The sequence below is a fragment of the Delphinapterus leucas genome, chromosome 12 (genome assembly GCF_059928025.1).
Source record: "Delphinapterus leucas isolate spDelLeu-1000000601 "Yukka" chromosome 12, BTC_Dleu_Yukka2, whole genome shotgun sequence".
NCBI classification, from domain to species: Eukaryota; Metazoa; Chordata; class Mammalia; order Artiodactyla; family Monodontidae; genus Delphinapterus; species Delphinapterus leucas.
The window spans coordinates 53,163,490-53,187,489 of NC_143140.1; the positions used below are offsets into that span (position 1 = coordinate 53,163,490).

Consider the following 24,000-nt stretch of genomic DNA (forward strand, 5'->3'; position numbering starts at 1 on the left):
AAGATAACAGATGTATATATATACATTAAGTACTATTATTTCCTCAGTTTCACTCTCCCAAATCAAAAATTCTGAATACTTTTCGGAGTATTTATAATTACTTTCACATTACTTATCAAAACTGTTACCCAAATTTACACCCCCTTCATCAGTTCATAAATTGCTATCACAGAAATATTTAGATCTGCATCCTGCCGCGTTCATTTTACAAATTCAAAAGTGAAGCCTGGAATCCGAATCTAGAACCCAGATCTCAGGCCTTCCAGTTGACTTCTCCCCCGGATTCACTCTGGCTATTCTGCAGTTGGGCTGATCCTTCTGGACTCGCCCAATGCACTAACAGACCTTCTGCATCTCTGCCCACTGGATCTTTTGTTTTTTTTTTTTTTTTTTTTTTGCGGTACGCGGGTCTCCCACTGCTGTGGCCTCTCCCGTTGCGGAGCACAGGCTCCGGACGCGCAGGCTCAGCGGCCATGGCCCACGGGCCCAGCCTCTCCGCAGCATGTGGAATCCTCCCGGACCGAAGCACGAACCCGCGTCCCCTGCATCGGCAGGCAGACTCCCAACCACTGCGCCACCAGGGAAGCCCTGCCTACTGGATCTTACACTCTCGTGGGATGCCAAGAACTTGGAGGTTCCAGGAACGTAGAAATCACCTGTGACCCGCCACTAGCCATCACCAGGACATGCCTTGCCCAGTCTGCCGCTACCACCACGTCGTAACCCGGAAACCTGGTCCCGCCTCCGGTCCCGACTCCCCCAGAGTCCCGCCTCCAGCTACATAGTCACGCCCCCGCACGCCAGGCCGGCCTTAAGCCCAGACAAGTCGGACAAGGACGCGCCGCTGAGGGGCTTCTCAGGCTCAGGCCCTGCAAAGCCCAGGAACCAATCCTTAGGTGTCCATGGCAAATGCCAGACCGGGTGTCTTCCCTATCCCTGCAAATCCCGAGCGGGCGTGGGACAGGCGGCCCACAGGCCAGGCCCAACGAGTCGAACGCGGAACTAGGGAGCAGGCGGAGGCAGGCGCTGGGCTGTGGCTCAGCAGGCCTAGCCTGGCTTTGGGCCTCCGGCCTCTCAGCCGGGGACTCTGCGCCTGCGCCCGCCCGGCAGCTGCCTGCTCTCCCAGCGCGCCGCGGTCCCGGTTGCCGTGTGCCGCCTGGGTGTCTGGTCGATCCATGGGCTGCAGCGAGGGCCGCGATGACAGATTACGGCGAGGAGCAGCGCAACGAGCTGGAGGCTCTGGAGTCCATCTACCCTGACTCCTTCACAGGTGACTTACGCGGCCGCGGGCCCGCAGCTACTCGGGGTGGAGTGGGACCGGCCGCCACCGCCACGGCCCTCGGCATCCCGGGCCAGGATGGAGAAGGGAACGGAGAGGCCGTGTGGCCACCGCGCCCTCTTCTCTACTTCTCCTCAAGGGTTCAGGCATCTACGAGTAACTCTACGGCTGTTTTCTCTTCTTCGCTTGTTTCCTGAAATCTGAAAGTCCGGGCGAGGCTGGCGAGGTCCCTGGAGTCTCGGGCCTGGAATTCAGTCGGGGGCAAAACCAGAGAGTTTCATTGTCACTTAACAGCAGCCCGAGGTTTAGTGAAATACACGAATATAGATACTCCAAGTGGGAGTAGTCTTTCCGGTGCCGCAGAAGTGTCAGTTTTCACATTTTCACCTCTATTCAGGTAGAAGCTGTTTTTCAGACGATGGCGTTTTAAAGTTTGTGGGATTCAGAATTCTCAAAGTTACCCAGAATCCGTTTTGAGAGTAGCGTTGTCCCTGAAGTTTGTCGTTTTTCTTTTCTCTTCTTTCTTTCTTTCGTTCTTCTTCTTTTTTTTTTTTTATATTCTGATATTCTGCAGAATGCCCCATGAATGAGGTGGCCCAAATTTCAGGTCCACTATAAGATCACAGGTAATTAGACCAATAGTAGGATATCATCAGGCCTGGCTTCCTCTTGCTAGAAGCAAGGTAGTGGAGGCTCAGGAGAGGTAAGTGCTTGCTCTAGGTTGGCCAGAAAGTTAGTGGCAGGACTGGTAATAAGAGTAAGCTCTGGGGCTTGGGATCCAGCTCCAGCTGGGATGAGGGGGAGCAGAAGATTACTTGGGAAGTTGGGCTAATGTGAAATATTAATGAGAAGTTCATTTGGTATATTTTAAAGGAAGAGAATTCTTCAGTATGAAGCCTTCAGATGATTCTGAAAATGCTGCAAGATAACCGTATCAATATGGCTTCTCTCACTCAGTTTTTGAGAGGTGATCTAATAAAGCCAACATGAGCGAGTATAGCCTAGGTTTGTGGGATTTACCTTCCCTATCCCTTCCTTTGAGTGTTGTCCATCACTGATTGTCAGAATTCAGAGTGTAAGGTAATGTTATTTTAACTCATAAACTCCCTTTTCATTGTTTAGCTTAGTTTTCTTAGCTCTACCCTTTGATCACTGCTTGCAATGGTAGCAAATTTTGTTCTGCTTTGCCAACAGGCAGATGTCTCTCAGCTATCCCTGTATAGCTCCAGTCCTGTTCATGTTCTCTCTCAACAGCAGTACAGCTGTGCTGTGAGGATGTTAAGGGGATGAGTGAAGAGGGGTTTGAGAGTGTCATTAACTGGGTGAGTGTGTATGGAGTCTGGCTCCCTTATCTATCCTTGCTTATATATCAATGTCTAAATAAAATAGAATATAGGGTCAGTTGTTGGATATATTCTTAATCATGACGTTTGGTCATTTCTAGTACATTGGAAATGTAACAGGCATGAACACAGTGTAGGCAGAGTTAAGAAAGCATAAGATGTGCTGTTGTTTTCATTTCTTTGGGCATAAGGTATCACTCATTAAGTACTGTGCACATAAGCATTTATGACAGTGATACATTTTTAACCCTAGAATAATTGGATGGTTCTTTCAAATTGTACTAAGCTCTGATGTAGTTCAGTATGTGAAATTCTTGTCAGATGCAAAAGTGCTTGAGGATTCTGAGCCAGGGTAATGAAAGACAATATGTGAATCTTTGACGCATCAAGTATTCTGCAGTGTCAGCTGAGCCCACCTGTCTCTAATTCCTATCAGCATTCCTACAATGGCATTAAATAAATTAAAATGAGATGTCTTGATTTATAGTTCTTTAGGAAGTTTGATCAAGTTCTGTATGATACCTCAAGGAAAAGGCAGAGGGCTTTGGAATCATATATTTCCATGTTTGGTCTTCTGAAATTTTGAGGATTTGCAAGGTTTACTGTTTTACAGCTTTCTTTTGTGTTGATGATTTCATACTTTAATATTTTCATACCAGGTTTCAGAAAGAGAACTTGTTTGTGTCAGTTTGCCAAGGAACACTAATTGGTAGTTTTCAAACGTCACTTTGAATCACATTGAATATTAGATTTGGTAAATACTTTTTTTTTAAGTACATGGTAGAGTGCTGACAGAGAAGCCTTTTTAAGTACATCATGACCCTCTTGTGGATGCTGAAGAGGCACAATTCAGCCAGCCATAGTCCTAGGCACATAGACCTAACCTGACTTTAGAATTGTTGCTTGAATATTTGCAGAGAACTTTTGGCCTGATGTTGCATTTGTTGTGAAATATAACAGATCATAATACAGTTTCTTCTCTGTGCCTATTCTGACCGCACATTGATCCAATCCTCCTAACAACTAGTCTCCCAAAATGTAAATGGACTTTCCTGATACCACATTCTCCTTCAGTGCTTCACTTGCTAAGGTAGTTGAATTTGGTTATTTCCATTTCTGTGTCAAAATCCTGGCTATCGGGTGTTTTGTTGGAACAAATTGGTTAGCTTTAGGCTAAACAAAAGTCAGGTTCCCTTAATTCTCTTTGAACTTACAGAGAGGGGTACGTAGTCCTGTATTTGCTTATATTAGTACCTCTAAGTAACACCCATGAGCTTAACAGTTAAAATTGCATCTTAGAGATGGGGCAGAAGTCATCTTGTGAAAGCAGTTTTTCTAGGACAGTCACTTTCTAAGACCCAAAGAGACTTATTTTAACATGAGCTGATCTGGTTCTTTGTGAAAACCTTAGTGTCATTTGTGTGTCCTGTTAGTGTACCTTTCAGCTACTACCTCCGTTTTCTCTGCTCTTTACAAAATCCTAAATTCTGTCTAGTATACCATCATCTGCCCCTGTATCACCTAACACTTATGCTCCTCTGCTGGTTCTTTCCGCAATGCCCACCAACCTTATTCTTTTTCTCAAAAGTATTTTGATCCACTCACAGTGGTGGAAGTCTGGTCTCTAGTGAAAGCTAATCTTTCCTTAACTCGCCCCAACTCACAGTGTGTAATGCATTGGGATAGGATTATTGCTTCATGAGAACTCAGGAATAATTCATCTTTGCAAGTTCAATTCAGTAAGTTTCCCTATTTTAGTAACCTCCAAGCTTTGGAATATTGTCCCTTTTCCATTTGTTTTTTAATTAGGTTAAGCTATGATAGAAAACCCCAAATAACTGGTTTTAAAAAGGTAAAAGTTTATTGCTCTTGCACATAAATGATAGATGTGTAGCTCTGGTGCAAGAATTCTTCAGGGACCCAGGATTCTTCTTAGTTCTTTGTCATCGCTAAGATGCAGTCTCATGCTCATGGTGAAGATGGCAGCATTCCTTTTCCAGGCAGTAGGATAGATAAAGGAATGGAGGAAAAAAAAGAAGAAGAAGAAGTAAAAGACAGCAGTTTCTTAAGGAAATTTCCTTAAAACTATCAAAGGGCTTATTTCTTTCTATCCCATTAGCTGGAACTCAGTCATTTGGTGAGACCTAACTGGAAGGGACGCTGGGAAAGATAGTCTTCATCCTGGGTGGGCAATACGCTCAGTTAAAAATGGTATAACTGGAAGAAGGGGAGAGTGGATATTAGCAGTGTTCTCCAATATTTTTTTTGTTTTTTCCTGGTTCACAATTTTCTCTCTGTAATGGCAGTTTGGTGGAATGCGTATCAGCTCTTTGTCCTTGGACAAATCATATAACCTCTCCAAGCCTCAGTTTACATATCTATTTAATAAGGAATAATGTAAGTGTAAAAGCTTTTTAACTGTTAAACAAATATAAGATACTCTTTACTAGAAATTTACCATCTTAGTTGTGGATTCTTCTAATAACATGGCTTCATAACTCCTGTTTTTATCAATGAACAGTTTTGATTTCTATTTCCTCCAACTGCATGGGGCCATAGCCACAGCTTGGATGGGCCATCTTTAAAATTTTGGCCTCTGAAATTCCTCTTTCTGTCTATAAGTTTTGTAGCCCTACGGTTTTTCATTCCCATGCTTTTAGTGAACATGCCTCTCATCATGAATTCTCATGGTTTGATAGTTTATCAGCTTCTTTCTTGTTCATCTTGCCTCCCTGTTCTGCCTAGCTCCCAAGGTCAGGCAGTTCAGTGATGTTCTTGCTAGCATTCCCATGTCCTCATTTACCACATGGGTTCCTCATTTACCAGATATTTAGTATACTTACTGTTAGAAGCTCAATCTCTTGGGAAAAGACATCAGATAAATAATTTACAACACAATGTGATGATTCTTTCATGGAGGTTCATATAGAATGCAGCCACAGCAAAGGAAGAGGGGACGGTCTGAGTTGTTTTGGAGAGCTGAGGGGTGATGAGTTATGTGAATGAGACTGGGGGATGGGGCATATGTGCCGAAGCATGACTCTGTGAGAGCCAAATGTGTTCAAAGGACAAGTAGCTGGGTATGGCTAGAAAGTGGACAAGTAGCTGGGTATGGCTAGAAAGTAAAGTGAGAGTCACGGAAAATGAGACCTGACAAGTACGCAGGGGCCTGATCACAAAGGGCCTTGTTAGGGATTTAGATATGATCTTACAGGCCAATGGTTCATTCCCCATTACCCCTACCAACAGCTACTCAGACACATACAGCACGTAGACACTGCCATGTCACAGCTGGATCTCTCGGTACTTGGCTGGCTTCACAAATAAAATAGGCTTCTCCTGAGTTTATTTTTACCTGTCATGGCTGCTGCTTTTCTTTTAACCTTTGGCACTTTTTCCTCCTCTTTTGTTCCACAAATTTAGGATCCCTTACGTAGCTGACATTGGCCCTTATTTTTCTCTCTGTATTCTCTGGCGATTTCATTTAGTCGAATGGCTTTAGCTGTTACCTCTGTGGATGATCCCAAATTAAATTCAAGCCCAACTCTCTTTAGCCCCATTTGCCCATTTCTGATTGCATACTTGATACCTCCAACTGAAATTCCCTGTGTTCTTCAAATACATCTGGTTTTTCTTTTCTATTTCTGGTTTTTGTTATTGGCACTGCCTGCAAATTCAAGTTGTCACCCATCACCATCTTAGATTTGTCCCTGTTCTCTGTTGTTCCCATTGCTCCCAGCCTAGTTCAGAACCTCATTAACTTTGCTGAAACGATTTCAGTAACTATCAAGTTTCATCCTGCATCTAGTCTTGTTTTTCCCCTTCCACTTTATGCACTGTTGCTAGATTTATCTTCTATGTTTAGAAATAGAATTCTGACCTTATTACTTCTGCTAAAGAAAGCTATCACTGTCCACACTAAACTTTCAGCTGTATATTTTCAACTTGTTTTATTCACTGCATATACATTCACTAGTGGAATAATTTCTAATTCCTTGCATAGTCTTAGGCTTTCGCACCATTATACCCTTTGCCGTGTTACTCTATCCTGCATTCCTTTTCTTCATCTCTATTTACCAGTATGCCTTAATTCACAGCCTAGCTCAAATGACTTCCCTGGAATTTCTCAGCTGGAAAAATTTTTTTTCTTTTTAAATGAAACTCTATACAGTTTATATTCAGTCCTGCCAGTTACTGGCTATATAGCTCTTTTATCTCAGTTTCCACATCTATAAAATTGGGATGATACTATATTTAACTGATTTGAAGACATAGTTTTACATGTAAACATTTCTGAAATATGAATTTGTCTTATAATTGGTTACATATCATAGTTTAATTGGTAGCTTCTTTCTTAGTGGCACATAAAGTAGGGTGCATCACATAATTGATGGCATCTTAAACTTGGTGAAATATGGTAACAGTATAAAAGCAGAATTTTGGTGTGAGAAGTAAAGGATCTTTGTGTAAATGCATAGAACAGCACAGGTGCAAAGTAATGCTCAATAAATGTTAGCTGTTGTTACTGGTTATAGGTAACCCCTAAATTACAGCCTCATGGAGCCCTAGAAAATGATAATAAGTTGGAATGTCATTGAGTTGAACCCTTATTTCTACAGTTGCAATGTTTATATTTCATGACATGTAAATGCTAAGGTTGGTCATGAAAAGAAATAGGAATGAAGTACATCAAATATATTTTACACACGCTTGTTAGAAAAAAGGTAGGGCCAATCATATTATAAAAGCTTTATTATAATTACCTTTTAGGGACTTTTTCAGCATAGGCTGGACTGCCTGAGGCCTATTAAAATATGAGTCCAGTGAGTCTCTTATCTTCCTGACAAACACCTTTGTACTAATCATAGATGTTCATCATTGCTTCAAGTACTTTTAAACTTCAATTAAAATGAGGGAATTATGTCTTGATTTTTTTTTTTTTTTTTTTTTAACATTTTGGCCGTGCTGCTGGGCATGTGGGATCTTAATTCCCCCACCAGGGATCGAACCTGTGCCCCCTGTGGTGGAAGCGCCGGAGTCTTAACCACTGGGCTGCCAGGGAAGTCCCCTGAAACTTTTATTGATAATTCATTTTATTGATAATTCATTTATTTATGAAGACTTCAGAAGTTCTCGAATAGGAAAAGCTGAGTAGTTTTTGTGGTGACTTCTTCAGAGATCCCCTTACTCTTTCATGTCCGAAAGAGGCTGCTGAGCTGCATAGGGGTCAGGGCTTCCCAGGCCTGAAGTGAAGCACAGACTTTTCTTTTGGGCTCAGCAGCAATCAAGGGTGACTTGAATTTTCCTTGTTTAATCATCTAATGGCTCTGAATATTAGTTCAGCTCTTTCACTGAGCCAAACTTTATTGAGTTTCTAGATACTGCCAGGCACTGATCTAGGAGTTCTCAGAGTTTTTACAGTATTCTTGTGGGGGGAATAGATCATAAACAAGTAAATAGTATCAGATAGACATCAGGCTTCAAAATAGCATATAAAGCTTTCTTATTTATGTAAATGTTGATTGACATGTCTTGCTTAACAAATTATAAGTAATTTGATACTTGGATTCATGGATAATTTTGTAATTCCATGAAAGATGATAGATTTTCAATAATTTGTGAAAGAATAAAGCTTGGTTCTAGAGATGATATAGAAGAACGAGAGAGCTAGAAGACACAAACTCTAACAAATTAATATTTACTGTTTGTCATGGAGATTCTGAATTATATTTCAGAATATATAAGTATAAAAAGTAGTGATAATACTGAGTATTTATGAGGGGGTAGGTTCTGATGAGAAACATCAATTTTTTTTTTTTTTTGCCGTTTCATTTGGAAATTTTTTAGAATGTAATTGTCCATGTATAGGTGGAAATTTTGAATTAAAAAGTAAATTACTTATTTTAATTGATTTGATAAAACTCAAAGAGGGTATCTATTATAGGTATTTTTTCCCCAGATTAAAGAAAACCCTAGATTTAAATAGAAATTGATGGACGTTTTATCGTTTGAATTGTTCTATTCAGTCTGTATTTATGGAAATGGAAATACAGGCTAGGAATCAGTTTCCAGGACTGGATATTGATATTTTGCTAATAAGGAAAAGCATGTGCCGTAGGAAGCATCTTAATAACTTAACCTCTGTGTATAATTTCTTGCAGTATTATCAGAAAATCCACCCAGCTTCACCATTACTGTGACATCTGAGGCTGGAGAAAATGATGAAAGTAAGTCTAATCAAAAATACTTTAGGTTTTTCTAAGCCCCTCTCTCGGGAATTTTATTCATTCTGCAGCCATTGTGTTGGGCATTGCATGTGCGGAGGTGCTAAGGTGCTGTTAAGAATTTAGTATGAATGTTACATATTTCTAGTCAGTATTTACTATGGAATAATGACTTCTAGAGAAACAGAGAGGAAGTCAAGGAGATGTATTCTGACAGTAAGCTTAATTCTTAAAAGTGAAACAGAAACATTAACAATACAGCAGATAAGAAAAGGGTAGGACATATTTGTCAAGAACACTTGGCATGCACACGTAATTTAGTGGTTGTGTGGTATTCCTTGGCATAGCATGGACTTTTTCCTCTTTGGATATTTAGATTGTTTACTGGACATTTTCTGTTATAAATTGGGCTGGATAAATACCTATCTGCATTTTTCCCCTCTCTCTTTAGAATGGATATTGTACTGTTATTTAAGTATGTGTATACATAAAACCAAATAAAAACCAATATTATACAAGTGTAGAACTAAGACAAATATACAAATTGAAATAAAGGAGCTATAAAACTAATAAATTAAAATTAATTTAAATTTGATACATGTTGGGGGAAGAGTGTCTTAAGTTCTTTTCTGCTTTTAGTCCAATTCAGTTAATATTGTAATTTGATAAGAATGTTGTATAAGTTGGTGTTAACCCCAAGGATTTTGTTTTTTTCCTGTCAACTAAAATTCTGTCATGGGTATTCAGTAATACCGTTTTAGTGGTATCATTTGATAACTCTAAATCTGTCTTGTAGAATTGAAAATGAGGTTAGTATTGATATTACTGAAATCTGAATTAAAAAGCTGTTGAATACAGTTATTTACATATATTTATATAGATAGATATTTATATATAATTATATAAACTTCTTTGTTAACGTCATACATAAAAATTAAAACAATATCAAGCCAGCACATTTTGAGGTGTTTTTTTTTCCATTCCCGTGGAGAGAAATCTAGATTTCAATTAAAATCATCAATATCAGGAGGTTTTAATAATTAAAATGTGAGTTACAGGAAGGGCAAAATCTAGACAAAGGGTCATTTTGACGAGTAAGTTTTAACAGAAAATGTTTAGCCCTACTGCTTAGTTGGCAAAATTGAGAATTCATCATGCTAGGTAGCAGAGAGATACTTTGCACTAATGCACCTGTAAGAATCTCACACCTATACCAGTGTCAGATCTGTGAATTGGCACAGGCCAAAAGACTGGGGGAACATGTATGGATGAGTCAGGTTAAAAGTTTCTCAGATAGCCTCTCAAACTGTCCAGTTCACAGCTGTGTACTCTAGCAACCCCTTAGCAATGCCCTGCTGGCATTGTGCAGATAGCAGTATGGACTCCTGCACTGGAGCTGGCTCTGGTAGAGGCCTGAAAATGAGCCTAAGGTAGTACTTTTTCTATATGTCATATTCAGTGCATTTTGTTCATCTTGAGAGTTTTAAAAAGAATGTGTTTTTCATCCTCTTTCTCTGATGTGCAGTATGATAAAATACTCATAAGTAGTAGATGTGTTAGAAGTGATCTTTGGTATTCCTATGATTTGTTTTCACTTATATTTGTGGTACATGTTGTTTATGTTAGTAATTATCTGGTCTCATGGTAACCTTGTTTTTCTTTGTAGGAAAATCTGTTGTGCTACTTTTCATTGACACATTGTAAATTAATTAATGATTCAACAAAGATGTTGACCTCTCTGTACTTTACATTTTAAGGTGTTCATATCAATCTCTTATCTTGTGTCTTTAGCTGTCCAGACTACCCTCAAGTTTACATACAGTGAAAAATACCCAGATGAAGCTCCCCTTTATGAAATATTCTCTCAGTTAAATCTAGATGATAATGATGTCTCAGACATTTTAAAATTATTAGCATTACAGGTAAGGAAATAACAAGTTTTGTAATGGCATTATTTTATTGGCCTTAAATATTTTACAGTAATGTTAAGAGTCAGAAAATGCTATTAAATATGTATAACCAGTGTTTTGAACAAGCAAAATTCATGATGTGTGTGTGTGTGTATATATATTCACAAAGCATCTTTATTTTTGTTTCCCACTGTACCTTTAAAATTTGAGTAAGAGACGTTCTTCCTATACCCTTGTTTAAAACTCAGTTAACCCTGTGACTTGTAGGTGATAAAAAGTGTGATTAGGTACTCTAAGTTATAAACATAGTTAAAATTTGGTTCTCAGAATGCCTAGTCCTGTGTGCACTTAAAAATTCCAACTTAAAACTCCTACACCCCCTGACCTGTTGCAGGCTAGTTGCCTATAATTTGGTAAGAGGAGTGGTGGAAAATGGGTATCAGAAAGTTCTTACCTGGCTAGTTCTGTGATGGGATGGGCTACTCACAGTCTGGGCATGGGGGATATTTAAAGCTCTCTCTTGCTTGGGTAGAGAGTTTTCATGGGATCTTCAGAGTAGGGAGTAGGGAGGGCAAGTAAAACCTTACTCCACCAGCTTAAAAGCAGAAGTCCTGATTTTGTTTGTTTTCTAAGAAGAACTGACATAAAACATGTCTCCATCATAAATGTGACTTGTATATTTCAAAGACTATAGATGCTCTAAATGCTGACATTTTAAAAATATCTGGAGCTATTAGAGAATGAAGAGGGAAAGGATATATCAAACATTAATTGATGCTGATCTGGGCCCTGTTCACTCTGTTACCCAGTGTGAAGTTATATTAATTCTCTATATTTGGTTTAACATGCTTCTTGTAAAAACATTGCAGAGAGCCTGGAACAATATACTGTATTCAGTCAGTCATATATTAATGTAAGTTATTTGATCTGAGTGATTTTGTTAATATGCATTTTATATTTCATTTATACTCAAACTCCTTTCTTTCAAAAAGAAACTTTTGATTTCTTTCTGATACTTACCTGAGATCAGAGATAGAGCGCATATTTGTATTTTTTCCCCTAAAAGTAGTTATATTAATTTTTAGTTATCAAAATAATAAATTTATATTATAGAAAACTCAGAAAATACAGAAAATAATGAAGAAGAAAATAAAGATTACCCTTAATCTCACCAGTCAGGTATAAATGCCTAATAACATTTTGGTACGAATTCAGAAAACTTTTTCCTACAGTAGCTAGCACTATCAGTTCTCCAGTATGTTATCATTATTTTAGTTCTTTGAGGGTATTTTAAGAGCTCTGACAATGGACTGAATTTTGAGGGCAAAGTGATTTTCTAATATAATACAACAATAAAGAATGTAGGTACTTTTATGATTTATCTTTATGTATCCTTTTTTCTTTCTATTTGTAATGGTTTAAAACTAAAATCATGAAAACATGCTAGAGAACTGATGTTGCTAGCTACTGCAGAAAAACGTTTTCTGAATTCTACGTACATTTATGATTATTACATAGAATTTATTGAAATTTCTTTTTCTCTGTTTTAGGTTGAATATGGCAAATTACAAGACTTTTAAAATGTTATTTTTATATATATGCTTAATTCTTAAGTGATCCAAGAGTCCAAACTTATGGTGTAACTGAATTAGTAATCATGTTATAAATGTATGAAGTGTAGTGATTATGCTGAAACACCTTTTTTCCCCCCACTGGTTAGTTAGTTGTTTTTATTTTTCTGAGAATTGTGTTTCTCACTACAACCGTTTTTTCTTTTTTGGTTACATAGACAGAAGAAAACCTTGGTATGGTGATGATCTTTACTTTAGTGACAGCCGTGCAAGAAAAATTAAATGAAATAGTAGATCAAATAAAAACTAGACAAGAAGAAGAAAAAAAACAAAAAGAAAAAGAAGCAGAAGAAGCTGAAAAGGTATATTTAAAAGTCAGGTTTTCTTTCATTATTCTTTAAATCTGTTTTTGGGGGGGGTTTGTTTTTGCTTTTGGAAATTTCAGTAATTTGGGGGGAATCACAAAAAGCACAAGTAAATTTTAATAAAGCTTTACTAAGTAAAATTTTAGAAGGTCCCTCATTTAGTTGATGCACATGGCACAATAATGATTAATAATCAGTTAGTTAAAGGTTAATAAAGCTTATGCAGGTAAAATCAAGAAATATAAACTATTTCACTTACGGTATAGAGTTTAGAATTATAAAGCCTCCACTAGGGTGATTTAAATATTTACTAAATGTAAAGAAAACCTTAGATTCTAAAATGAAGTAAAAAAGATAAGCAATGATGTTAGTGTTATGAATTGATGTGTATTTAAACATATTAATATTGACAGTAGCAACTTTCTTCTTAACAGTGAATAGCAATGGGGACACATTACATATTATCTTTGCTTTTTTGTAATAAAAATTAAAAAAGGACTTTTCCAGAGTAAATTGCCAAAACCAATGAGAGTAGCCAATGCAGGCAGAAATCAGACTAAATATTTTAAACTTGAAACCATTTTTCTCTGTTTTTCCTATGAGTGGCTGTATTCATTTGTCTAGAAGATCATTAGGCTTTATTTTCTAACTGTTGTGTCATTTATCTGGTGGTGTGTCTTTTTTCTTTTCTAAGCAATTATTCCATGGCACTCCTGTTACAATCGAGAATTTCTTAAGTTGGAAGGCCAAATTTGATGCAGAACTCTTGGAAATTAAAAAGAAACGAATGAAAGAAGAAGAACAAGCAGGAAAAAATAAATTAAGTGGTATGACCCCTCATATCCTGTTCCTTTAAGCCCTCCTATATTATTTCTTACATAGCAAGAGGATCATTTGGACAGATTTCTATAAGAAAATAATATACTTAGGCATCTAGGACAAAAAGAGAAAGCATTCTCTCCATATGGTGATGTTTCTTCACACATAATTATAATTAATTTTTATGGCTTATCTTTCATCTAAATATTGGAGTGGATAGATGTTGAGATATAACTACCATGACTTTTAGGATCACAAGCCTTAGGACTGATAGATTCAAACCCGTTTGTTTTTCTAGGACTCTGAGGCAGATTAGGTTTTCACTTCTTCCATTTTAATGCAAATACATTTCATATGCCTCTTAGCTACTCACTGAGTTCATAAATTGATTGAAATTCACAGAAAAAACAGGTTTTAAGACTTGTTTTTTTATAACTTGTTTATATTATTCTACTGTTTAAAGCATTGTAGGGGAGATGGAGGAAAAGTATGCCATTCGAGTTAAATATGTTTATTTCTTTTAGGGAGACAGCTATTTGAAACAGATCATAATCTCGACACATCTGATATTCAGTTCTTGGAAGATGGTAAGATAATGTTAGAATTCCACATGTACATAATGTGCTGTTTTTATTAAACCATGAAAATCATAGTGGTAACTTAATGTAAATTTTTCCTCCCAAGGCTATAAAGAAACACATTTTGAAGAATAAATTCAAATGTTTGATCAATTTACACATTAAACTACAGCAAAGTATTTTTTTTTAACATCTTTATTGGAGTATAATTGCTTTACAATGGTGTGTAAATTTCTGCTTTATAACAAAGTGAATTAGCTATACATATACATATATCCCCATATCTCCTCCCTCTTAGGTCTCCCTCCCACCCTCCCTATCCCACCCCTCTAGGTGGTCACAAAGCCCCAAGCTGATCTCCCAGTGCTATGCAGCTGCTTCCCATTAGCTATCTATTTTACATTTGGTAGTATATATAACTCCATGACACTCTCTCACTTCATCCCAGCTTACCCTTCCCCCTCCCCGTGTCCTCAAGTCCATTCTCTACATCCCTGTCTTTATTCCTGTCATGCCCCTAGGTTCATCAGAGCCATTTTTTTTTTTTAGATTCCATATATATGTTTTAGCATATGGTATTTGTTTCTCTCTTTCTGACTTACTTCATTCTGTATGACAGACTCTAGGTTCATCCACCTCACTACAAATAACTCCGTTTCGTTTCTTTTTATGGCTGAGTTATATTCCACAGTATATATGTGCCACATCTTCTTTATCCATTCATCTGTCGATGGACACTTAGGTTGCTTCCGTATCCTGGCTATTGTAAATACAGCTGAAATGAACATTGTGATATATGGCTCTTTTTGAATTATGGTGTTCTCAGGGTATATGCCCAGTAGTGGGATTGCTGCGTCATATGGTAATTCTATTTGTAGTTTTTTAAGGAACCTCCTTACTGTTCTCCATAGTGGCTGTATCAATTTACATTCCCACCAACAGTGCAAGAGGGTTCCCTTTTCTCCACACCCTCTCCAGCATTTATTGTTTGTAGATTTTTTGATGATGGCCATTCTGACTGGTGTGAGATGATACCTCATTGTAGTTTTGATTGTGCATTTCTCTAATGATTAGCAGTGTTGAGCATACTTTCATGTGTTTGTTGGCAGTCTGTATATCTTCTTTGGAGAAATGTCTATTTAGGTCTTCTGTCCAGTTTTGGATTGGGTTGTTTGTTTTTTTGATATTGAGCTGCATGTGCTGCTTGTAAATTTTGGAGATTAATCCTTTGTCAGTTGCTTCATTTGCAAATATTTCTCCCATTCGGAGGGTTGTCTTTTGGTCTCATTTATGGTTTCCTTTGCTGTGCAAAAGATTTTAAGTTTCATTAGGTCCCATTTGTTTATTTTTGTTTTTATTTCCACTTCTCTAGGGGGAGGGTCAAAAAGGATCTTGCTGTGACTCATGTCATAGAGTGTTCTGCCTGTGTTTTCCTCTAAGAGTTTTATAGTGTCTGGCCTTACATTTAGGTCTTTAATTCATTTTGAGTTTATTTTTGTTTATGGTGTTAGGGAGTGTTCTAACTTCATTCTTTTATATGTAGCTGTCCAGTTTTCCCAATACCACTTATTGAAGAGGCTGTCTTTTCTCCATTTTACGTTCTTGCCTCCTTTGTCAAAGGTAAGGTGACCATATGTGTGTGGGTTTATCTCTAGGCTTTCTGTCCTGTTCCATTGATCTATACTTCTGTTTTTGTGCCAGTACCATACTGTCTAGATTACTGTAGCTTTGTAGTATAGTCTGAAGTCTGGGAGCCTGATTCCTCCAGCTCCGATTTTCTTTCTCAAAATTGCTTTGGCTATTCGGGGTCTTATGTGTTTCCATACAAATTGTGAAATTTTTTGTTCTAGTTCTGTGAAAAATACCATTGGTAGTTTGATAGGGATTGCATTGAATCTGTAGATTTTTTTGGGTAGTATAGTTATTTTCACAGTGTTGACTTTTCCAATTCAAGAACATGGTATATCTCTCCATCTGTTTGTGTCATCTTTAATTTCTTACATCAGTGTCTTATAGTTTTCCACATACAGTTCTTTTGTCTTCTTAGGTAGGTTTATCCCTAGGTATTTTATTCTTTTTGTTGCAATGGTAAATGGGAGTGTTTCCTTAATTTCTCTTTCAGATTTTTCATCATTAGTGTATAGGAATGCAAGAGTTTTCTGTGCATTAATTTTGTATCCTGCTACTTTACCAAATTCATTGATTAGCTCTACTAGTTTTCTGGTAGCATCTTTAGGATTCACTACGTATAGTATCATGTCTTCTGCAAACAGTAACAGTTTTATTTCTTCTTTTCCGATTTGGATTCCTTTTATTGTTTCTCTGATTGCTGTGGCTAAAAATTCAAAAACTAGGTTAATAGAGGTGAGAATAGGCAACCCTCTCTTGTTCCTGATCTTAGGGGAAATGGTTTCAGTTTTTCATCACTGAGAACGATGTTGGCTGTGGGTTTGTCATATATGGCCTTTATTATGTTGAGGTAAGTTCCCTCTATTCCTGCTTTCTGGACGGTCTTTATCATAAATGGGTGTTGAATTTTGTCGAAAGCTTTTTCTGCATCTATTGAAATGATCATATGGTTTTTATTCTTCAATTTGTTAATATGGTGTATCGCATGATTGATTTGTGTATATTGAAGAATCCTTGCATTCCTGGGATACACCCCACTTGATCATGGTGTATGATCCTTTTAATGTGCTGTCGGATTCTGTTTGCTGGTATTTTGCTGAGGATTTTTGCATCTATGTTCATCAGTGATACTGACCTATAGTTTTCTTTCTTTGTGACATCCTTGTCTGGTTTTGGTATCAAGGTGATGGTGGCCTCGTAGAATGACTTTCGGAGTGTTCCTCTCTCTGCTGTATTTTGGTAGAGTTTGAGAAGGATAGGTGTTAGCTTTTCTCTAAATGTTTGATAGAATTCGCCTGTGAAGCCATCTGGTCCTGGGCTTTTGTTTGTTGGAAGATTTTTAAACACAATTTCAATTTCAGTGCTTGTGATTGGTCTGTTTATATTTTCTATTTCTTCCTGGTTCAGTCTTGGAAGGTTGTGCTTTTCTAAGAATTTGTCTGTTTCTTCCAGGTGGTCCTTTTTTTTTTTTTTTTTTTTTTTGGTACGTGGACCTCTCACTGTTGTGGCCTCTCCCGTTGTGGAGCACAGGCTCCAGACGCGCAGGCTCAGTGGCCATGGCTCACAGGCCCAGCCGCTCCATGGCATGTGGGATCTTCCTGGACCGGGGCATGAACCCATGTCCCCTGGATCAGCAGGCGGACTCCCAGGTGGTCGATTTTATTGGCATATAGTTGCTTGTAATAATCTCTCATGATCCTTTGTATTTCTGCAGTGTCAGTTATTACTTCTCCTTTTTCATTTCTAATTCTATTGATTTGAGTCTTCTCCCTTTTTTTCTCGATACGTCTGGCTAATGGTTTATCAATTTTGTTTATCTTCTCAAAGAACCAGCTTTTAGTTTTATTGATCTTTGTTATCATTTCCATCATCCCTTTTTTATTTATTTCTGATCTGATCTTTATGATTTCTTTCCTTCTGGTAACTTTGGGATTTTTTTGTTCTTCTTTTTCTAATTGCTTTAGGTGTAAGGTTAGGTTGCTTATTTGAGACTTTTCTTGTTTCTTGAGGTAGGATTGTATTGCTATGAACTTCCTTCTTAGAACTGCTTTTGCTGCATCCCATAGGTTTTATGTCATCATGTTTTCATTGTCATTAGTTTCTAGGTATTTTTTGATTTCCTCTTTGATTTCTTCAGTGATCTCTTGGTTATTAAGTAGTGTGTTGTTTAGCCTCCATGTGTTTGTATTTCTTACAGATTTTTTCTGTAAGATATCTAGTCTCATAGCGTTGTGGTTGGAAAAGATACTTGATATGATTTCAGTTTTCTTAAATTTACCAAGGCTTGATTTGTGACTCAATAAATGATCTATCCTGGAGAATGTTCTATGAGCACTTGAGAAGAAAGTGTATTCTGTTGTTTTTGGATGGAATGTCCTATAAATATCAATTAAGTCCATCTTGTTAAAGTATCATTTAAAGCTTGTGTTTCCTTATTTATTTTCATTTTGGATGATCTGTCCATTGGTGATAGTGGGGTGTTAAAGTCCCCTACTATTATCATATTACTGTCAATTTCCCCTTTTATTATAGCTGTTAGCATTTGCCTTATATATTGAGGTGCTCCTATGTTGGGTGCATAAATATTTACAATTGTTATATCTTCTTCTTGGCTTGATCCCTTGAGCATTATGTAGTGTCCTTCTTTTTCTCTTCTAATAGTCTTTATTTTAAGGTCTATTATGTCTGATATGAGAATTGCTACTCCAGCTTTCTTTTGATTTCTATTTGCATGGAATATCTTTTTCCGTCCCCTCACTTTCAGTCTTTACGTGTCCCTAGGTCTGAAGTGGGTCCGTCGTAGACAGCATATATACAGGTCTTGTTTTTGTATCCATTCAGCCAATCTATGTCTTTTGGTTGGAGCATTTAATCCCTTTACATTTAGGGTAATTTTCGATATGTATGTTCCTATTACCATTTTCTTAGTTGTTTTGGGTTTGTTATTGTAGGTCTTTTCCTTCTCTTGTGTTTCCTGCCTACAGAAGTTCCTTTAGCATTTGTTGTAAAGCTGGTTTGGTGGTGCTGAATTATCTTATTAGCTTTTGCTTGCCTGTAAAGGTTTTAATTTCTCCGTTGAATCTGAATGAGTTCCTTACTGGGTAGATTAGTCTTGGTTGTAGGTTTTTCCCTTCATCACTTTAAATATGTCCTGCCACTCCCTTCTGGCTTGTAGAGTTTCTGCTGAAATATCAGCTGTTAACCTTATGGGGATTCCCTTGTATGTTATTTCTTGCTTTTCCCTTGCTGCTTTTAATATTTTTTCTTTGTATGTAATTTTTGATAGTTTGATTAATATGTGTCTTGGCGTGTTTCTTCTTGGTTTTATTCTGTATGGAACTCTCTGTGTTTCCTGGACTTGATTAACTATTTCCTTTCCCATATTAGGGAAGTTTTCAACTATAATCTCTTCAAATATTTTCTCCGTCCCTTTTTTTTTCTCTTCTTCTTCTCGGACCCTTATAATTTGAATGTTGGTGTGTTTAATGTTGTCCCAGAGGTCTCTAAGAGTGTCTTCAGTTCTTTTCATTCTTTTTTCTTTATCTGCTCTGTGGTAGTTATTTCCACTATTTTATTTTCCAGGTCACTTATCCATTCTTCTGCCTCAGTTATTCTGCTGTTGATTCCTTCTAGAGAATTTTTAATTTCATTTATTGTGTTGTTCATCATTGTTTATTTACTCTTCAGTTCTTCTGCATCCTTGTTGAATGTTTCTTGTATTTTCTCGATTCAATTTTCAAGATTTTGGATCATCTTTACTATCATTACTCTGAATTCTTTTTCAGGTAGACTGCCTATTTCCTCTTCCTTTGTTTGGTCTGGTGGGTTTTTACCTTGCTCCTTCATCTGCTGTGTGCTTCTCTGTTTGCTTAACTTACTGTGTTTGTGATCTCCTTTTTGCACGCTTCAGGTTCGTAGTTCCTTTTGTTTTTGGTGTCTGCCCCCAGTGGCTAAGGTTGTGTAGGCTTCCTGGGGGAGGGGACTAGAGGTTGTGTTCTGGTGGATGAGGCTGGATCTTGTCTTTCTGGTGGGCAGGACCTCCTCTGGTGGTGTGTTTTGGGGTGTCTGTGACCTTATTATGATTTTAGGCAGCCTCTCTGCTAATGGATGGGGTTGTGTTCCTGTCTTGCTAGTTGTTTGGCATAGGGTGTCCAGCACTGTAGCTTGCTGGTCATTGAGTGGAGCTGGGTCTTAGCGTTGAGATGGTGATCTCTGGGATAGCTTTCACCGTTTGATATTACATGGAGCTGGGAGGTCTCTGGTGGACCAATGTCCTGAACTCTGCTCTCCCACCTCAGAGTCACAGGCCTGACAGCCGGCCAGAGCACTGAGACCGTGTCAGCCAGAAAGAAAGAGAGAGAGAGAGAGAGAGAGAGAGAGAGAGAGAGAAGGAGAGAGAGAAAGAAAGAAAGAGCAACCAAACCAAAAAAACAAATCCAGCAATGATAACAAGTGCTAAAAATTATACTAAAAACAAAATAAAGCAAAAAAAAAAACCAGACAGAACCCTAGGACAAATGGTAAAAGCAAAGCTATACAGACAAAATCACACACAGAAGCATACACTCACAAAAAGAGAAAAAGGAAAAAAATATATGTATCATTGCTCCGAAAGTCCACTGCTTCAATTTGGGATGATTCGTTGTCTATTCAGGTATTCCACAGATGCAGGGTACATCAAGTTGATTGTGGAGATTTAATCCGCTGCTCCTGAGGCTGCTGGGAGAGATTTCCCTTCCTCTTTGTTCGCACAGCTCCTGGGGTTCAGCTCTGGATTTGGACCCTCCTCTGCGTGTAGGTCACCTGAGGGAGTCTGTTCTTTGCTCAGACAGGACGGGGTTAAAGTATCCGCTGATTAGGGGGCTCTGGCTCAATCAGGCCACGGGGAGGGAGGGGTATGGAATGCTGGGCGAGCCTGTGGCGGCAGAGGCCAGCATGATGTTGCACCAGCCTGAGGCGCGCCATGTGTTCTCCCAGGGAAGTTGTCCGTGGATCCCGGACCCTGGCAGTGGCGGGCTGCACAGGCTCCCGGGAGCGGAGGTGTGGACGTGACCTGTGCTTGCACACAGGCTTCTTGGTGGCGGCAGCAGCAGCCTTAGCGTCTCATGCCCGTCTCTGGGGTCCGCGCTGGTAGCCGCGGCTCACGCCAGTCTCTGGAGCTAGTTTAGGCAGGGCTCTTAATCCCCTCTCCTTGCACCCCGAAATAATGGTCTCTTGCCTCTTAGGCAGTTCCAGACCTTTTCCCCGGACTCCCTCCAGGCTAGCTGTGGCACACTAGCCCCCTTCAGGCTGTGTTCATGCAGCCAACCCCAGTCCTCTCCCTGGGATCCGACCTCCGAAGCCCGAGCCTCAGCTCCCAGCCCTCGCCCGCCCCGGCGGGTGAGCAGACAAGCCTCTCGGGCTGGTGAGTGCTGGTCGGCACCGAACTTCTGTGCGGGAATCTTTCCACTTTGCCCTCCGCACCCCTGTTGCTGCGCTCTCCTCCGTGGCTCTGAAGCTGCTTCCCCCACCTCCGCCACCCCCCACCCCCCATCTCCGCCTGTGAAGGGGCTTCCTGGTGTGTGGAAGCTTTTCCTCCTTCACAGCTCCCTCCCACTGGTGCAGGTCCCGTCCCTATCCTTTTGTCTCTGTTTATTCTTTTTCCTTTTGCCCTACCCAGGTACGTGGGGGGTTTCTTGCCTTTGGGGACGTCTGAGGTCTTCTGCCAGCATTCAGTAGGTATTCTGTAGGAGTTGTTCCATGTGTAGATGTATTTCTGATGTATTTGTGGGGAGGAGGGTGATCTCCGTGTCTTACTCTTCCGCCATCTTGAAGGTCTCCCCCCAGCAATGTATTTTTTAAAGTTTTATGATAACTTAAGCAATATCAAAGATAGCAGTAGATAAACAATATGGTCACATTTGCCTCTAACAACTAGTAAACCAGGTCACTATGACTCAAGTGACCTGTTTTCTTCAAATTTCTAGTATCACAAATCTATGGTCTGTCATGGAGCTTTATAAAAACCTCAAACATAGAACTAACCAAAAGTCTTAGATTTTATATCACTCTCACTGTCTTTGGCACCTCTAGTCCCTTGTGCTTTCCTTTTCTTTTTTATCCTGACCCTTATGCTCTTGCTGCCTTTGCCCATCCATTGTCCATCCATCCACAAATATTTATTGCATCCCTGTAAGGCAGGCATTGTCCTGCCCGCTGAGGATACAGCAGAGAAATTTAGACAGATTTCCCTGCCCTCAAGGAGCTTGAGCCCTATGTGTATCTCTTAAACTGAGGTTCTTACTCAGTCACCCCTCGAGTAGCTCCCTGGGTTCTGTACTTCATCGTCCTTCTGTCATGCCCATTATGCCAGCTGGGGATCCTCTAGCATCTGGCCTTTCGACCTTGTTCCTGGACTACCTTCTGGAAAAGGTTAAGAAGGTTAAGAATCAACTATCTGTTGAGGTGGCCCACTGCTAAATCATGCTTCTTAACCTGAGCTGGGCTCCTACTGACACTGAGCAATTTTTTTTTTAATTTTAATATCTTATTACATTCTTGTTCTAAGATTTTTAGTCTCAAAAAAAAAAAATTCCAAAACCAAAAACCGTGAAACAGAAAACAAGGATATCTTCATCTATCCTCCCTCTCATTTTAGGAGCTTATTTTCCTTTCTATTTTGTTGAGAAGTTTTAGATCCAGAAAGTTTAGTCCCATTCTCTCTTGAACTTTAAAAGTTTTACTGTCTTTACTCATTTTTGACTCTTTTCCTTGTCTAATGGATCAGGTGCCTCCTTATATCCAGTAACTTACCAAAAGCTCTCTGTTGATTCTGCCTCTGAAATGTCTTTTCAGCTCTTTCCGCCAAATTTGAAAGTTTTGTTATTTTTCAACTGGACTTTAGTAATAGCTTCATAAATTATTTCCCTGCCTCAGTCTCTTCCTCCTGGTACCCTTTCCTACCTTGTAGTCACCACCTCTGAGGTGGTATTTCTAAAAGCCATTTGTAATGATGCCATTTCTCTCCGTACGGTCCTCTGCTGCTTAGAGGGAGAGGTTGACCTGCACAGTCGTTCAGTTTGGCCTTCATCTGTGTTATCTCCAGATGTTTTTCCTCAAGAATCTTGTGTTCCACTTAGAAGTATTCAAGGTCTTAGCTCTTCTCTCTGCCTTTGCATAACCTACGGAGAATTGCTTCATCCTGGCCCCTTTTCTTCTGGTTGGGTTCAAATTTATCATGAAGATATTTCAGAGGTCGTCTGCTCTGTGAGGGCTTCACTGCTCCTCCCAGGCTGAGTCAGTTATTCTTTGGCTTGGACTTGACAAATTGTATTTTATTACTGAACTGCTCTTAGGCATGAAGCAAGACTCCTTCTCATTAAGTTGAATGTCAGTGGACTAGAGTCTGAGAGGGAAAGAAGGTAAACAATGTTTGGTGATTTAAGAGTACTGTAATATCCTACTTTATTTACTACAGATAGACTGAAGAGTGAAGATGTTTCATACAAAGCCTGGGTGTTACTTCCTATAGGGCTTAGACATTTGGAATCTTAGAAAGGCATACCACTGGTTACAGGGGAAGTGGGTGATAGTGAAGACCAAATTTGTCAATTATAAGTATAGTTGAGCTTTAATGATGTATATATCTCCAGTATTGGAAGAGATAAACTCTTGGTAAAGGTCTCATGGTCAGTGATAATCAACTTTGTATCATCATTGTCTTCAACTTATAACATGCCAGATCATAAATAATTCATTCTAGATTGGCTTTTTTTGTAGCTGGATTTTTAAGACTATGAACTGGAAGCGTGAAGTTGCTCTTAAAATGTGTGAGTCTCTGCTGACCAATGCAGATCACTGCTGGTATGAGTAGTAGTTCAGGATTTCGTCACTTGCACCTCAGATGCACATTTACGAAGTCTCTGTTTGGTACTGCCATTGGGTTGTATCTTTTATTTCTGAGTGTAAGACTGCAGGGGAAATCTTCTGTCTTTTGCAGCTGGAAACAACGTGGAGGTAGATGAGTCTTTGTTCCAGGAAATGGATGACTTGGAGCTGGAGGATGATGAGGATGATCCAGACTACAATCCTGCTGACCGGGAGAGTGACTTGACCGACTAATAGACTAGCCCGTCTTCAGAGAGGCTTGACTGCCATAGCATCTGTGGCTGTGCTAAGAGGGTGTTGATTTTCCTTTCTTTTTTCTAAGAAAAAATAATTTTCAGGAGAGTATTCTTCTGATGGCTTTCATCATTGAACTTAATAAACTGATCTTAAAATTTCAGATATAAAATGTTCAATTC

General features: G+C 39.0%; 1 protein-coding gene across 2 annotated transcripts; it reads left to right on the forward strand.

The window, feature by feature from the left end:
• Positions 1-822: 822 nt before the first annotated feature.
• Positions 823-23,990, forward strand: RWDD1 (RWD domain containing 1). Of its 2 annotated transcripts, none has more exons than XM_022554949.3 (7): positions 823-1,270; positions 8,784-8,849; positions 10,638-10,768; positions 12,546-12,689; positions 13,387-13,519; positions 14,036-14,098; positions 23,697-23,990. In XM_022554949.3, the coding sequence occupies exons 1-7, from the start codon at positions 910-912 to the stop codon at positions 23,816-23,818; spliced, it is 1,020 nt and encodes a 339-aa protein (XP_022410657.2). In that variant the 5' UTR covers positions 823-909; the 3' UTR covers positions 23,819-23,990. The 2 variants fall into 2 exon arrangements, with proteins under 2 accessions (XP_022410657.2, XP_089778083.1); XM_089921957.1 differs by lacking the exon at positions 823-1,270 and adding an exon at positions 2,492-2,601.
• Positions 23,991-24,000: the final 10 nt, after the last annotated feature.

Coding starts and splice junctions, on each gene's coding strand:
- RWDD1 (XM_022554949.3), top strand. CDS start 910: ATGCCAGACCGGGTGTCTTCCCTATCCCTGCAAATCCCGAGCGGGCGT. Junction 1,271..8,783: donor CTACCCTGACTCCTTCACAG/GTGACTTACGCG, acceptor AATTTCTTGCAG/TATTATCAGAAAATCCACCC. Junction 13,520..14,035: donor AGGAAAAAATAAATTAAGTG/GTATGACCCCTC, acceptor TATTTCTTTTAG/GGAGACAGCTATTTGAAACA.